At 44.7% G+C, this 13,399-nt stretch overlaps 1 protein-coding gene across 3 annotated transcripts; it reads left to right on the top strand.

Moving 5' to 3' along the window:
- Window positions 1-85: 85 nt before the first annotated feature.
- On the top strand, window positions 86-13,259 carry POLR3F (RNA polymerase III subunit F). Of its 3 annotated transcripts, none has more exons than XM_029072422.1 (9): window positions 86-113; window positions 5,552-5,669; window positions 7,604-7,671; window positions 8,221-8,288; window positions 8,580-8,692; window positions 9,246-9,389; window positions 9,902-10,009; window positions 10,805-10,996; window positions 12,099-13,259. In XM_029072422.1, exons 2-9 carry the CDS (start codon window positions 5,613-5,615, stop codon window positions 12,174-12,176), a joined length of 828 nt encoding a protein of 275 aa, XP_028928255.1. In that variant the 5' UTR covers window positions 86-113; window positions 5,552-5,612; the 3' UTR covers window positions 12,177-13,259. The 3 variants fall into 3 exon arrangements, with proteins under 3 accessions (XP_028928255.1, XP_001515545.2, XP_028928256.1); XM_001515495.6 differs by lacking the exon at window positions 86-113 and adding an exon at window positions 2,296-2,474; XM_029072423.2 differs by lacking the exon at window positions 86-113 and adding an exon at window positions 3,907-3,930.
- The last annotated feature ends 140 nt before the right edge of the window (window positions 13,260-13,399 follow it).

The raw sequence follows: 13,399 nt of genomic DNA, 5'->3' as shown, positions 1-13,399 counted from the left end.
TGGGCCTCAGTTACCTCATCTGTAAAATGGGGATTAAAAAACTATGAGCCCCACGTGGGACAACCTGATCACCCTGTATCTCCCCCAGTGCTTAGAACAGTGCTCTGCACATAGTAAGCGCTTAACAAACACCAACATTATTATTATTATTATTATTATTAATCAGTGTGGCTCAGTGGAAAGAGCCCGGGCTTGGGAGTCAGAGGTCATGAGTTCGAATGCCGGTTCTGCCACTTGTCAGCTGTGTGACTGTGGGCAAGTCACTTAACTTCTCTGTGCCTCAGTTACCTCATCCGTAAAATGGGGATTAACTGTGAGCCTCACGTGGGACAATCTGATGACCCTGTATCTACCCCAGCGCTTAGAACAGTGCTCTGCACATAGTAAGCGCTTAACAAATACCAATATTATTATTATTACCGTCCTGAGCCTCCGCTGGACCTCCCCCCAAGGCGGGGGCTGAGGAAGAGGAAGGGGGACGGGACGGGCCAAGCCCCCGGGGCCTCCCCCGGCCTGCTCATCCTGAATATCCCGCACCTCCCGCACTCGGCCCCTCACCCGCAGCTTCCAGTCCCGCTCCCGTTACCAGCGACGCTCGCAGCCGAGTGTCCGTCACGCAAGACCGAGGCTGCTCACTGCTGCTTACTGCCTCCTAGCAACGAGCCCCGCCTCCTAGCAACGGATCCCGCCTCCTAGCAACGGATCCCGCCTCCTAGCAACGGGTCCCGTGTTCAGGCGCCCGCCCATCACCTTGGCCAAGTGACTTCCCTTCTCTGGGCTTCACTTCCCTCATCTGTAAAATGGGGATTGAGACGGTGAGCCCCACCTGCGACAACCTGACTACCTTGTAGCTACCCCAGCGCTTAGACCAGTGCTTGGTACATAATAATAATAATAACTGTAAGCCGGTCAAAGGGCAGGGACTGTCTCTATCTGTTACTGATTTGTACATTCCAAGCGCTTAGTACAGTGCTCTGCACATAGTAAGCGCTCAATATTATTGAATAATAATGTTGGTATTTGTTAAGCGCTTACTATGTGCAGAGCACTGTTCTAAGCACTGGGGGAGATACAGGGTAATCAGGTTGTCCCATATGAGGCTCACAGTCTTCATCCCCATTTTACAGATGAGGTCACTGAGGCACCGAGAAGTGAAGTGACTTGCCCACAGTCACCCAGCTGACAAGTGGCAGAGTCGGGATTCGAACCCATGACCTCTGACTTCCCAGCCCGGGCTCTTTCCACTGAACCACGCTGCTAATAATGACGATGCGTGGCTCAGCGCTGCTAATAATGACGATGCGTGGCTCAGTGGAAAGAGCCCGGACTGGGAAGTCAGAGGTCATGGGTTCTAATCCCGACTCTGCCACTTGTCAGCTGGGTGACTGTGGGCCAGTCACTTAATTTCTGGGTGCCTCAGTGACCTCATCTGTAAAATGGGGATGAAGACTGTGAGCCTCATATGGGACAACCTGATTACCCTGTATCTCCCCCAGTGCTTAGAACAGTGCTCTGCACATAGTAAGCGCTTAACAAATACCAACATTATTATTCAATAATATTGAGCGCTTACTATGTGCAGAGCACTGTACTAAGCGCTTGGAATGTACAAATCAGTAACAGATAGAGACAGTCCCTGCCCTTTGACCGGCTTACAGTTATTATTATTATTATGTACCAAGCACTGAACCACGCTGCTAATAATGACGATGCGTGGCTCAGTGGAAAGAGCCCGGACTGGGAAGTCAGAGGTCATGGGTTCTAATCCCGACTCTGCCACTTGTCAGCTGGGTGACTGTGGGCCAGTCACTTAATTTCTGGGTGCCTCAGTGACCTCATCTGTCAAATGGGGATGAAGACTGTGAGCCCCACGTGGGACCACCTGATCACCTTGTATCCTCTCCAACGCTTAGAACAGTGCTTGGCACATAGTAAGCGCTTATCAAACGTCATCATTATTATTACTGTTAAGCGTTTACTACGGGGGGGGCCTGAGGTTGTGCCACCACCCCCCTCCCCCCAGCCCGGAAATGATGAAGGCAGGGCAGTAACTGCGCCGAGTGAGCGGAAGGCCTCTCTCCTCCTGCTTCGGCTCAGTTCGGGACGCGCTCGGGTGGGCTCGGTTAGATTCGGGCTCAGCTCGGCTCGCTCTCGGATTAGGTTCGGCTCGGGCTCAGGCTCGGCTCGCGTTCGACTGAGTTCGGTTCATTTCGGCTCGCGTTCGGCTCAGTCCGGCTCGCGTTCGGTTTGCTTTCGGCTCAGTTCGGCTCGCGTTCGGTTGAGTTCGGCTCGCTTTCGGTTCAGTTCGGCTCGGCTCGGCTCGCGTTCGGTTCAGTTCGGCTCGGTTCGGCTGAGTTCGGCTCGCGTTCGGGGCTCGGCCCGGCTGGGGCACAGCACGCAGACCCTTCTTTCATGGCCGAGGTGAGGGTGAAGATGCAGCCTCCCGATGCCGACCCGGTCGACATAGAAAACAGGTGAGGTCGAGCGTCCTTCTTCGTCCCCGCTGCTCTCAGGAGCGGTGAACCTGGGCCAGCTCCCCGGCTCCGTCAGCTGGGTGACTTTGGACAAGTCACTTGACTTCCCTGGGCCTCAGTGACCTCATCTGCAAAATGGGGATGAAGACTGGCAGCCCCCACGTGGGACCACCCGATTACTCTGTATCTACCCCAGCGTTTAGAACAGTGTTCAGCGCATAGTAAGCGCTTAACAAATACCAACATTATTATTATTACTGGATCGAGAAGCAGCGTGGTTCAGTGGAAAGAGCCCGGGTTTAGGGGTCAGAGGTCATGGGTTCGAATCCCGGCTCTGCCACTTGTCCTTGTCAGCTGTGTGACTTTGGGCAACTCACTTAACTTATCTGTGCCTCAGTTACCTCATCTGTAAAATGGGGATTAAGACTGTGAGCCTCATGTGGGACAATCTGATTACCCTGTATACCCCAGCGCTTAGAACAGTGCTCTGCACATAGTAAGCGCTTAACAAATACCAACATTACTTGTCAGCTGGGTGACTGTGGGCAAGTCACTTCTCTGTGCCTCAGTTACCTCATCCGTAAAATGGGGATGAAGATTGTGAGCCTCATGTGGGACAACGCGATTACTTTTTCTCTACCCCAGCACTTAGAACAGTGTTCAGCACATAGTAAGCGCTTAACAAATACCAACATTATTATTATTATTACTATTGAATGAATGAATGAACCTAGTAAGCGCTTAACAAATGCCAACATTATTATTTTGAGAAGCAGCGTGGCTCAGTGGCAAGAGCCCGGGCTTGGGAGTCAGAGGTCTTGGGTTCGAATCCCAGCCCTGCCACTTGTCAGCTGTGTGACTGTGGGCAAGTCACTTTGCTTCTCTGGGCCTCAGTGACCTCATCTGTAAAATGGGGATGGAGATTGGGAGCCTCATGTGGGACAACCTGATTACTCTGTATCTACCCCAGCGTTTAGAACAGTGTTCAGCCCATAGTAAGCACTTAACAAATACCAACATTATTATTACTACTATTGAATGAATGAATGAATGAATGAACATAGTAAGCGCTTAACAAATACCAACATTATTATTATTATTATTATTATTACTATTGAATGAATGAATGAACATAGTAAGCGCTTAACAAATACCAACATTATTATTATTATTATTATTATTGAATAAATGAATGAACCTAGTAAGCACTTAACAAATATCAACATTATTATTTTCAGAAGCAGCATGGCTCAGTGGCAAGAGCCCGGGCTTGGGAGTCAGAGATCATGGGTTCGAATCCCAGCTCTGCCACTTGTCAGCTGTGTGACTGTGGGCAAGTCACTTCACTTCTCTGTGCCTCAGTTCCGTCATCTGGAAAATGGGGATGAAGACTGTGAGCCTCATGTGGGACAACCTCGTTACCCTGTACAGTGCTTAGAACAGTGCTCTGCACATAGTAAGTGCTTAACAAAAACTAACATTATTATTTGTACTATTGAATGAAGGAATGAATGAACATAGTAAGCGTTTAACAAATACCATCACCAACTCCCTCTCCTACTCTCCCAAACGCTTAGTACAGTGCTGTGCACATACTAAGCACTCGATAAATACCGTTGATTGATTCGTCCCTGGAGCCCCACATGGGACAACAGGATGATAATGATGGTATTTAAGTGCTTACTATGTGCCAAGCACTGTTCCAAGCACTGGGGTGGATACAAACAAATCTGGTTGGACATAGTCCTTGCCCCACATGGGGCTCACAACACTTAGTCCCCATTTTACAGGTGAGGAAACTGAGGCAGCATGGTTCAGTGGCAAGAGCCCAGGCTTGGGAATCAGAAGACGTGAGTTCTAATCCCGGCTCTGCCACTTGTCTGCAGTGTGACCTTGGGCAAGGCAGGTCCTTCTGACTCCTAGGCCCGTGCTCTATCTACTAGGCTATGCTGCTTACAATGTGTCAAGCACTGTGCTGAGTGCTCAGGTAGATGCAATATCATCAGGTCGGACACAGCCCTTGTCCTAGTGGGGAAGGGGGAGATAAAAGATTAGGTGCTTTAGGTGACTGACCAGTTGCTAGTTTGTGAGCCGCCTAAAATTATCTCGCAATAACTTTTCTCAGGAGTTAGTGACCGTGAGCTTTGAATTTCAGCAGTCGTGAGTTGAACTTCACCCCGCCCCTTGGCTTTCATGTTTCACAGAAGCATATCACAATTTTTAATACATCTTAAATAGAATGTAACTCGGGTTGCACAATTTCCTATACTGAAGAAATATTTTATTTGAAACACTAAGGAATATTCCACGCTGTACTCTCATCTGTAAATCTGGTTCACTTTTTAATACTCTTTTACTTTTAATTCAAAGAAAAATAAACTGCTGTTAATAGTTGACTTTGCCACCCCATATCTGTGCATTTGGGTGTTTTTTTAGTTGAGATATAAGCTATCATGTCTACCAACTGTTGTACTCTCCTTGTACTCTCCCAAGTGCTCACTACAGTACTCAGCAACTCTCCCAAGTGCTCACTAAGGCACTCAGCACACAGTAAGTGCCCAATAAATACTATTGGTATATATAGGGGCAGTGAAATTTTATATCCATTTGATTTGGACATAAGCCTTTTAACCTTAAACTTCACTTCAGAACAAACTTCACTTTAAAGTATGGCCTCCCAACAAAAAGTTGGCTTATGTCCTTGTGCAGAGAACTCTATTTTTTTTTTATGGTGTTTGTTAACGGTTTATTGTATGTTGCGCACTGTACTAAGCATTGGACTAGATAGAAGCTAATCAAGTGGGACACAGTCCAGATCCCATATAGGTTCACAGTCTTAATCCCCATTTTATAGGTGGAGGTAACTGAGGCATGGAGAAGTTAAGTGACTCGCCCAAGGTCACTCAGCAGAGCCAGAATTAGATCCCAGGTTCTTCTGACTCGCAGGCCCCTGCTCTATCCACCCTGCCAAGCTGCTGAAATGTAAACTTATCGAGCAGGTTTTTTCATTTCTTCTCTACACCCTGATTTGGCTCCCTAAAATAAGGTGAATGTTTTTGTTCATGGGCTTTTTCTAGGATCATAGAACTATGTCACCAGTTCCCTCATGGGATCACGGACCAAGTAATTCAGAACGAGATGCCCCATATAGAAGCGCAGCAGAGGGCGATGGCCATCAACAGACTCTTGTCCATGGTAAGTTGGAATCTGATTCAGCTTATCAGCTATAAATTATTAGGGGTGAAAGTAACAATAATTCCTTACCTCTATGCCCGGGACGTCACATCCGATACATTGGGCATGCAGCAAAATGTAATGATGTCTTGGTCTGGGCCATAAACCTGACGCCCACGTCCTCCCCGGCCTCCCTTTGCCTGGCAGGAAGGGCCCACAAGCCCTCTCCATTTCTCCGCTGCTCAAAGGGAGCCTGGGCTTGCAATTCAGGTTGCACAAGGGCTGAAGAACTGGGCCGGCCCCTCCCACTGAGACCCCAGGACTCTTTTCCTCTTCCTTCCGCTTGTCCACTCTCCTTCCTGGATCCCACTGTCAGCTGGATGGTGAGGCGGCGGTGGCTGAGGAGCTGAACTGACCTGGATCGTGCTACTAAAAGCATCGCTTCCAGCCCTCTCCACTGACCATTCCCCGCCAGGCCCCCGACAGATGCCCAAACCCTGCCAGTCCCCCCTGCACAGGGGTTCTCTGTGGGAGCCGAGAGTGCGACAGTGCTTTGCGTTCCCTTCCCAGGTCTGTGAAGCCTGTTGGGATGGGGTTTTTTGTTTCATTTTTTGTTTTTTTCATTACCAGAACCCTGTTGAGGTTTCCTTCCATTACTGACCATCATTACTAACACCCTGAGGTTTTCTACACTGATTGTATGTTGCCACTTCCGTCTCACCCTATTCTGAGCCCAGGGGTCTTCCTTTTCCTCTCCTCCAACCTTTTAAATAATATATCCTCTCACCCAGTCTCTTTCACCCAAAAGCCATGGCCCTCTACTTAGCTCCCTACTCATTTTCTTTATGTACTCTTCCTTGTCATCCATTCACTCTTGCCTTCACCTGTGCATGCAGCTCATCTTTTTTCTTTGATTTTTCACTGTCATCCTTTATCCTTTCATCACTTTTCTTTCCATTTTTTTTGGCCTCATTTTATTTCTTCCTCTTTGATTTCTGTTGTTCAGAAAACTGTTCCACCATACTTTTTCAAGCCTCCTTTATCTGTGTTCCTTCCTCCCTATTTTTCACCTCTCCATTATTGCTTGGGGAATAGAGAGGTTTTCATGTTTACACCCTCACTCTCTGAAACCTCTAGTGCCATGTTTCCCATCTTGAACTAAAACCAAGAGGGTGGGAAGGGGAGAGAAAGTAAGGTTATGAAGAAGGTCGGAAAGGAGTAGAGAGCTGGTTCTTCCCCACCCCCGTCACAGAATAGTTGACCGAGTGACCTGTTTCCATCTTAGAGGTGGGTAAAAGGGAGGGGATGTAATCAGCGTGATGTTAAATGTGTATTTATGTTTGTACCTACCTCTTTTGGTGAGCAAATTTGAGCAAGTGGGTTAAAAGCCTATGTCAATTCATGAGCCTATGGAATGTGAGGGGGTGTGTGTATATTTTTCGCAGTTACCAGAACTGAATGGTTTGTTTTGCATATTTCCTTATGGGAATTGGGGCTCTGAATCTGGAAGCCTGACAATGGGCAGTCATTGCAAGGCTGGACTGGGAAAAGTTTGGACTAGGTGTGACAGGGTCATTAATGAGAATGTTTGGGTCAGCCAAGTGGGGAATGGGAAGAAACAATGGAATTCTAAAACTATATGTGAGCGAAATGTTTAACAGAGTACACATTAGGTTTGTATAATTTATCATTTAAAATTATTTTAAATAAATGATTTACCAAACCAGATATCCTTTAAGTGTAAGCACTATCGTAAGAAAGAGCCAGAGGAATAATAGGGCTCGAGAGCCTAGTTTTAGAAAGCGTCCTCCATTTGAGGAATAGGAAAAATCTATTGACTTCCAGCAAGGGATTGGTTAGTAACGATTTGGAAAGGTATCGGAAAGTCATTGATGTTTCTTCAAGAAAGAATGTTCTAAAAAGAACTGACAAAGATTTTCCTATTAAATTTTCAGGGACAATTAGATCTCCTAAGAAGCAATACAGGTCTTCTGTACCGAATAAAAGAGTCTCAAAGTACTGGGTAAGAAGTGTTTGGTTTTTAAATTGAAAAATTAAGACTGTTACAGACGAAGTATCGTGAAACTTCAGTTTATAATTGATATAGTCCAAATAGCATGTCATTAGAAGACACTTAGTAGTCTCTAATAATTCAGATTCTTTTTCTAAAGCTGACTCAAAAGTCCATTTTCCCATGCAATTTGGAGTTCTCCCAGTTCTCCTGTAGCATGGAGCTTGCTTTTTTGCAAAACACTGCATTAAGAAGGAAATCTTGGTGGTTAGTACTTATCTTTTGAACTTAAAAATGACCATTTCCTCCAGTAAAGCGCCCTGTGGGTTCTAGGTAGATGTACTCAGAAGAAAGTTCAACCAACAGTCATAGTGAGAACACATGGTGCAGATAGAATTGAGTCTACCTTGTTTTTCTTTATGTAGTGAGCAACCGTGTTGTCATAGACAAGAATGCCTTAGTCTTTCTCAGCATATCTTAAAACTGTGAATTTATTAAGGAAGTTTAGAAGTAAAAAAAATGATTGGCCTTGCCTCAATGTAATTGTTTTTCTTTTCACAGGAAAATGAAGGGCTCAGACAACCAAGAAAAGCTAGTTTATCAAATTATAGAGGATGCGGGAAACAAAGGTAATTTATTAAAGAATTCTGTGTAAATCGCTGGGTTTATTCAGTGGGCTTTGCCTAAGTTATCGATGTGAACTCAGAAAAGCCTAAGGTACAAATTAAAAGTGTGCATTTATTGTACTGCACCTCATCTGTTCACGGGTCAAGGACGGTTTTCTGTGCTGTGTCCCACAGAGCAGATGTTGGACCTTGTGGCCATGCTAGAGGGAATAGATGGCAGGGGAGGACAGAAGCGGGGAAAGTTCACTGTTGGTAGTTGAATATTCATGGTTTTTAAAATTTACCCTTTTTTAGGTATCTGGAGCAGAGATATTAGATACAAAAGTAACCTGCCTCTAACGGAAATAAACAAAATCTTAAAGAACTTGGAGAGCAAAAAACTCATCAAAGCTGTTAAATCTGTGGCTGTGAGTAATCTGCTATCCCTTCCCCCCTAAGACACACACACCTCCCCCCAAACATTTCAGTGTGTGGGTATATGTGTATTACTATGTGGCAGACACTATACTAGGTATTGGAGTAGATCAAAGCTAACCAGGTTGAACACAGTCATATTCCACGTGGGGCTCACGGTCTCAATCCCCATTTTACAGATGAAGTTACTGAAGCGTGATTGAATGGAAGTTGCTCTGGCCCTTCCTACGTAGGGAGAAGGAGGCCTGGGGTATTATTTAAATCTCTCACCTCATGTCATACTCTTTGGGGGTCTCCAAGGGAATAGAATAGACCACAAGAATATGTATGTAAAGCTGGGTTAGAACCATGGCATTCTAGCCAAGTGTGCAGTCCCTGACAGCCACACCCTTGTGATCATCTTCATTAAAATGTCCTGGTTTCATTTTGACATTTTAGAAGGTAATTCTATTCTTCAGGAATTAAAAATTACATATTTATTTTGGGGGGGCGGGCAGGGGAAATGATCTGTATGTTTGTAAAATAGCTTTCTCTGTTCTCCCCCAGGCCTCGAAAAAGAAGGTGTATATGTTGTATAATCTCCAGCCTGACCGGTCCGTGACTGGTGGAGCCTGGTATAGTGACCAAGACTTTGAATCGGAGTTTGTAGAAGTGCTAAACCAGCAGTGTTTTAAATTCCTACAGTCCAAGGTAAAACACCAAGAAAAAGTATTTTTGCATTGACTTTTTCTTAGGGGATATCTTTCAGAAAAAAGCTTAAACTTTTCATTAATACTTTAGCTGTGGTCAAGAAAAACTTATTGCTCGAATTACACTAGACCTACCTTCAGACTTTTGTGACGGAAACCAGTTGAAATGCTTGTAAATTGTGCGCTTCAGGGTAGGGTGGTCTAAGGGACATAGTCCGCACATCAGGAGTCCTCGTGGTTCTAGTCCCTGTTCTGCCAGTGGCCTGTTGGGGCTTTGAGCAAATCACCGAAATTTCTCCGCTCCTCACTCCTTACATCTGCAGAACAGGCGTAGTCAATCCTGCCCTCTCCCCCCTCACAAAAATGTTTTGGGGCCATCATCAGATAATTGATGTGAGTGGTCTCTGGAAAATCCAAATGCTGTATAAATTCAAGCTATCATTGTGATGCTCTGTATATTAATGATAAATGCACACTTCGGATTTCACTAACGGTGTGTCGTGTCTTCAACAGGCAGAAGCGGCACGAGAAAGTAAGCAAAACCCCATGATTCAGCGAAACAGTTCATTTGCTTCCTCTCATGAAGTGTGGAAGTACATTTGTGAACTGGGCATTAGTAAGGTCAGAAATTTCAGTTTATTTTACTGTTGCTTACTTTTTAGGAAATAGAGATGGTGAGGAAGGCCAAGACTTCAGAGCCCCCATGCAGCCCCCATGCAGCCTAACCCCAGTGAAGTTAAAAGGGGAGATTGGGAGGATAATGCCCCCCACCCTACTCCACTCCCATACTCACCCCTCTTCTTCCAGCAGAAAGACATCATTATGTGTTAAGTTGACAGGCTGGTGCAACTCTCCTTCCTTCTGACTCCATCGTGATGCAGAGCGAGAAGCAGAGTAGACTACTGCCAGTATGGAATGATTGTTCTTATGAAGATGTGACACGAGTTTGAGAAAATTAATCCAATATATAATTCATTACAACACTATCCCAGTGAGACTGATGTCTCTAGTGTCTAAATTGCTCCCTGGAAGTAAATGAGACATTTCCTGGGAGCAGTAACTCAGTTTGTAAAGGGGCTGTGGAGTGCTTGCTTCAATGTGTAGGCATTTGGCCCCTAGTTGTGTGAGAGGTAATACTCCTCCCAAATACCTCTCCTGTTAGTTTAGTTGAGTTAGGAGTTAGTTTAAGCATTGGGAAAATAGTGCTCAAAATGTTTGTTTTTCCATATGTGTTTTTAAATGTTTTATATTTTCCAAGTATAAAAGTGTACTTTTATTTTACAAAGGGACTGGGGGCCGTTAATACAAAAAAAATACTTTGGGGCCCTTCAGATTTGAAACAGAATAATCGGTGGATTTTTTTTTTTGGCTGTGGTTTCTTTCAGTGTTTTTTAGTCTGGCTCTATTGTTTTTTAGGTAGAATTGTCCATGGAGGACATTGAAACAATTTTGAACACCCTCATTTATGATGGGAAAGTGGAGATGACGATCATTGCTGCAAAAGAAGGGACAGTGGGCAGTGTGGATGGCCACATGAAACTGTATAGGGCCGTCAATCCAATCATACAGCCCACTGGCTTGGTTCGTGCACCCTGTGGACTCTGCCCAGTAAGTAAAATAGTATGTTTAAATATATTATACTAAGAAAGTGAGCCCTGAGGCCACTTTGTATAAATGTATGTCTTTTGAATGAAAAGGGTAGCATTGAGGTTGTGTCTTTGACACTGCGGAGTAAGGTCTTTAATGCCCAAATCATAGTCTGACAGACCACAAGGAATCCTGCTTAGTCAGAAAAGACTATAAATATAGATAGGCCCGAGACTCAAGAAACCATCATTTAAAGACGTAACTCAGGTAAGTCATTTAAGCCCTTTCAGGAGCAAGAGTAATTTTGGGGGGGTAAATTTGGTTATTTATACCTCGGACCCCTCTCTCTCGCTCTCTCTCTCTCTCTCTCCTCCACCTTCTCCGACTACAGATAGAGCTAAAATTTATTTTACCTGTCGTGTGTCTTTAAAGATTCTGTCACAGTTGTCTAACAGTTCTCCCAAGAAGAGAGCAGCACAAATGCAGAATATGCATTGTGGTAATAAATCTGTGTTCATTTTTCAGATGTACCCCAGTAGGTGGGGTTGATAGTTCTTGGCAGGCAGTGTCTAAACAATGGATGAGTACAGTGGAGTAAACTTTCTTCTAGTCCCATTGGGTAATATTTGAGTGGAGTTAACTCCCAGGATCCATGTTGTGTGGGGTCAGCAGGATCCCACCTCTCTCCCATCACAGTCCTGCTGGGCCCCAGAGGCTCTGATGTCCCACATAAGCAGGACGACTACCAACTCAGAGGCAAGGAATATATTAGTGCTAAATGAAATGTTTTTACCCATTCTAAAAGGCCCAATATATTATGAAGAGAATGAAGCCAAAAGGACTGATTTCTATAATCAAATTAATTAGGAAAAGACCAAACCCTCTGGATCCTCTGCCTGACTCCTCCCTCTGTCCACCGGGCTCTCAGGCCTGGTATGGGGGTCTGGAGATGACTGGATGTGAGAAATTGAGAGAAATAACACAGTCAAATTGAACAAATATTATTGTTAGTGCTTAGAACATAGTGCTAAGGACCTTTAATTCCCATTTATTTGCTTTATAGTTGACCTAGCTTTTAATAGTTAAATTTAATGTAAATTTCTTTTTCTTTTCCTTCCTTTAGGTTTTTGATGACTGTCACGAGGGTGGTGAGATTTCACCATCAAACTGTATTTATATAACAGAGTGGCTAGAGTTTTAGTAAAGAACAATCAACTCTGGCCATATTTTGTATTCAAAGGCAACAAATGCAGTGACTTTTAAATTGAGAAATTGAATCTACTTGGGACCATCGAAGTTCACTTGAGAGGTAACTTCACAGACCGGAGTATAGATTTCCTGCTCTGAAGAACAGAGGCTCAAGATTTCCTCCAACTTCTGTTGACTGCGTAAGGACTAGCATTATTTGAAGTCACCCATGAGATCATTAGTAGAAAGACTGGAACAACAAGCGAGTGGCTCTTGAAAAGTGGCACAAGTACACTATTGGAAGGAATGAGTTTTTCGCGGTTGGTGGTGAAAAATGTCAGACAGTTCTCACATTTGCCAACAACTGCAAGAGCTCAAAATTTCCAAGTGGTAGCTTGTTAGTGTCAAGAAATTTCAGGCTGCCTAATGGGAGAAACCTGGAGCCTTTTCACAAACAGACTGGGACAGCAGGAAGTTGGGACCCAGTGTCCTACTCGAGTGAGGAGGGAGTAAGGAGGTGGGGGGCGGCAACAGAGGTGATGGCACTATGGTCTGTTGGGGGGGAGATGGGGAAGGGGAAGATTTTTTTTGCCCCATCCCCGCCTCTCCCTTCCACGGATCGAGATGTTCTTTGTGGTGACATGGTTCTGCTTTCGACGCAACTTTTCTGAAGAAACTTTTAACAACTGCCAAGAATTTCCAGACCGTCGGGAGGCTGAGTTTGTGACAGATCCTGAAAATTTAGCAGCTACGTTGCACAGCAACATTGGGTGTTTAATTTAATGACAAATTAGGTACATAAAAACAAATGTTTGACTTACCGTAAAATAGGGTTTTATTCCTTCAGTTAGCACTCTTAAGTCTGTGGACTCTCAGCTGATGGTGTGAAATCTACCTTTCTTCTTCAATCTTCTGAATCAATACTGGTAATACTGGTGTGCATTTTTGTGGCACCTTTGATTCACTTTATCTCATTTCACCCTCATGTAATTTATCATTTTTTTCTGGGATGGAATGCAAGTAAGAAATGAAACTTCTTTAAAATGTATATGCACTAACTAGCAGTTAAATTAAATTTCTAGGTTACTCCACTGTATCTTTGGCCAATCCCGTCAGCCTCATTATTGCCCTTGTTGAACTGGTTGGTGCAGACTGGGCCCGAACTGAAGGCTACAGAATGGTGGGACTGGATGTGGGCCAACCCACTCTCTCTTTTCTGGTTTCTGGCCAGGAGGG

This window comes from Ornithorhynchus anatinus, chromosome 9 (genome assembly GCF_004115215.2).
Source record: "Ornithorhynchus anatinus isolate Pmale09 chromosome 9, mOrnAna1.pri.v4, whole genome shotgun sequence".
Lineage (NCBI taxonomy): Eukaryota > Metazoa > Chordata > Mammalia > Monotremata > Ornithorhynchidae > Ornithorhynchus > Ornithorhynchus anatinus.
This window is presented reverse-complemented; position numbering and strand designations above follow the sequence as displayed.

Excerpts from the sequence above, each read along its gene's own strand:
- POLR3F (XM_001515495.6), top strand. The coding sequence starts at position 2,413 with ATGGCCGAGGTGAGGGTGAAGATGCAGCCTCCCGATGCCGACCCGGTC. Across the intron at positions 2,475-5,551 it reads CCGGTCGACATAGAAAACAG|GATCATAGAACTATGTCACC; the intron begins GTGAGGTCGAGC and ends GGCTTTTTCTAG. Across the intron at positions 8,289-8,579 it reads AGAGGATGCGGGAAACAAAG|GTATCTGGAGCAGAGATATT; the intron begins GTAATTTATTAA and ends ACCCTTTTTTAG.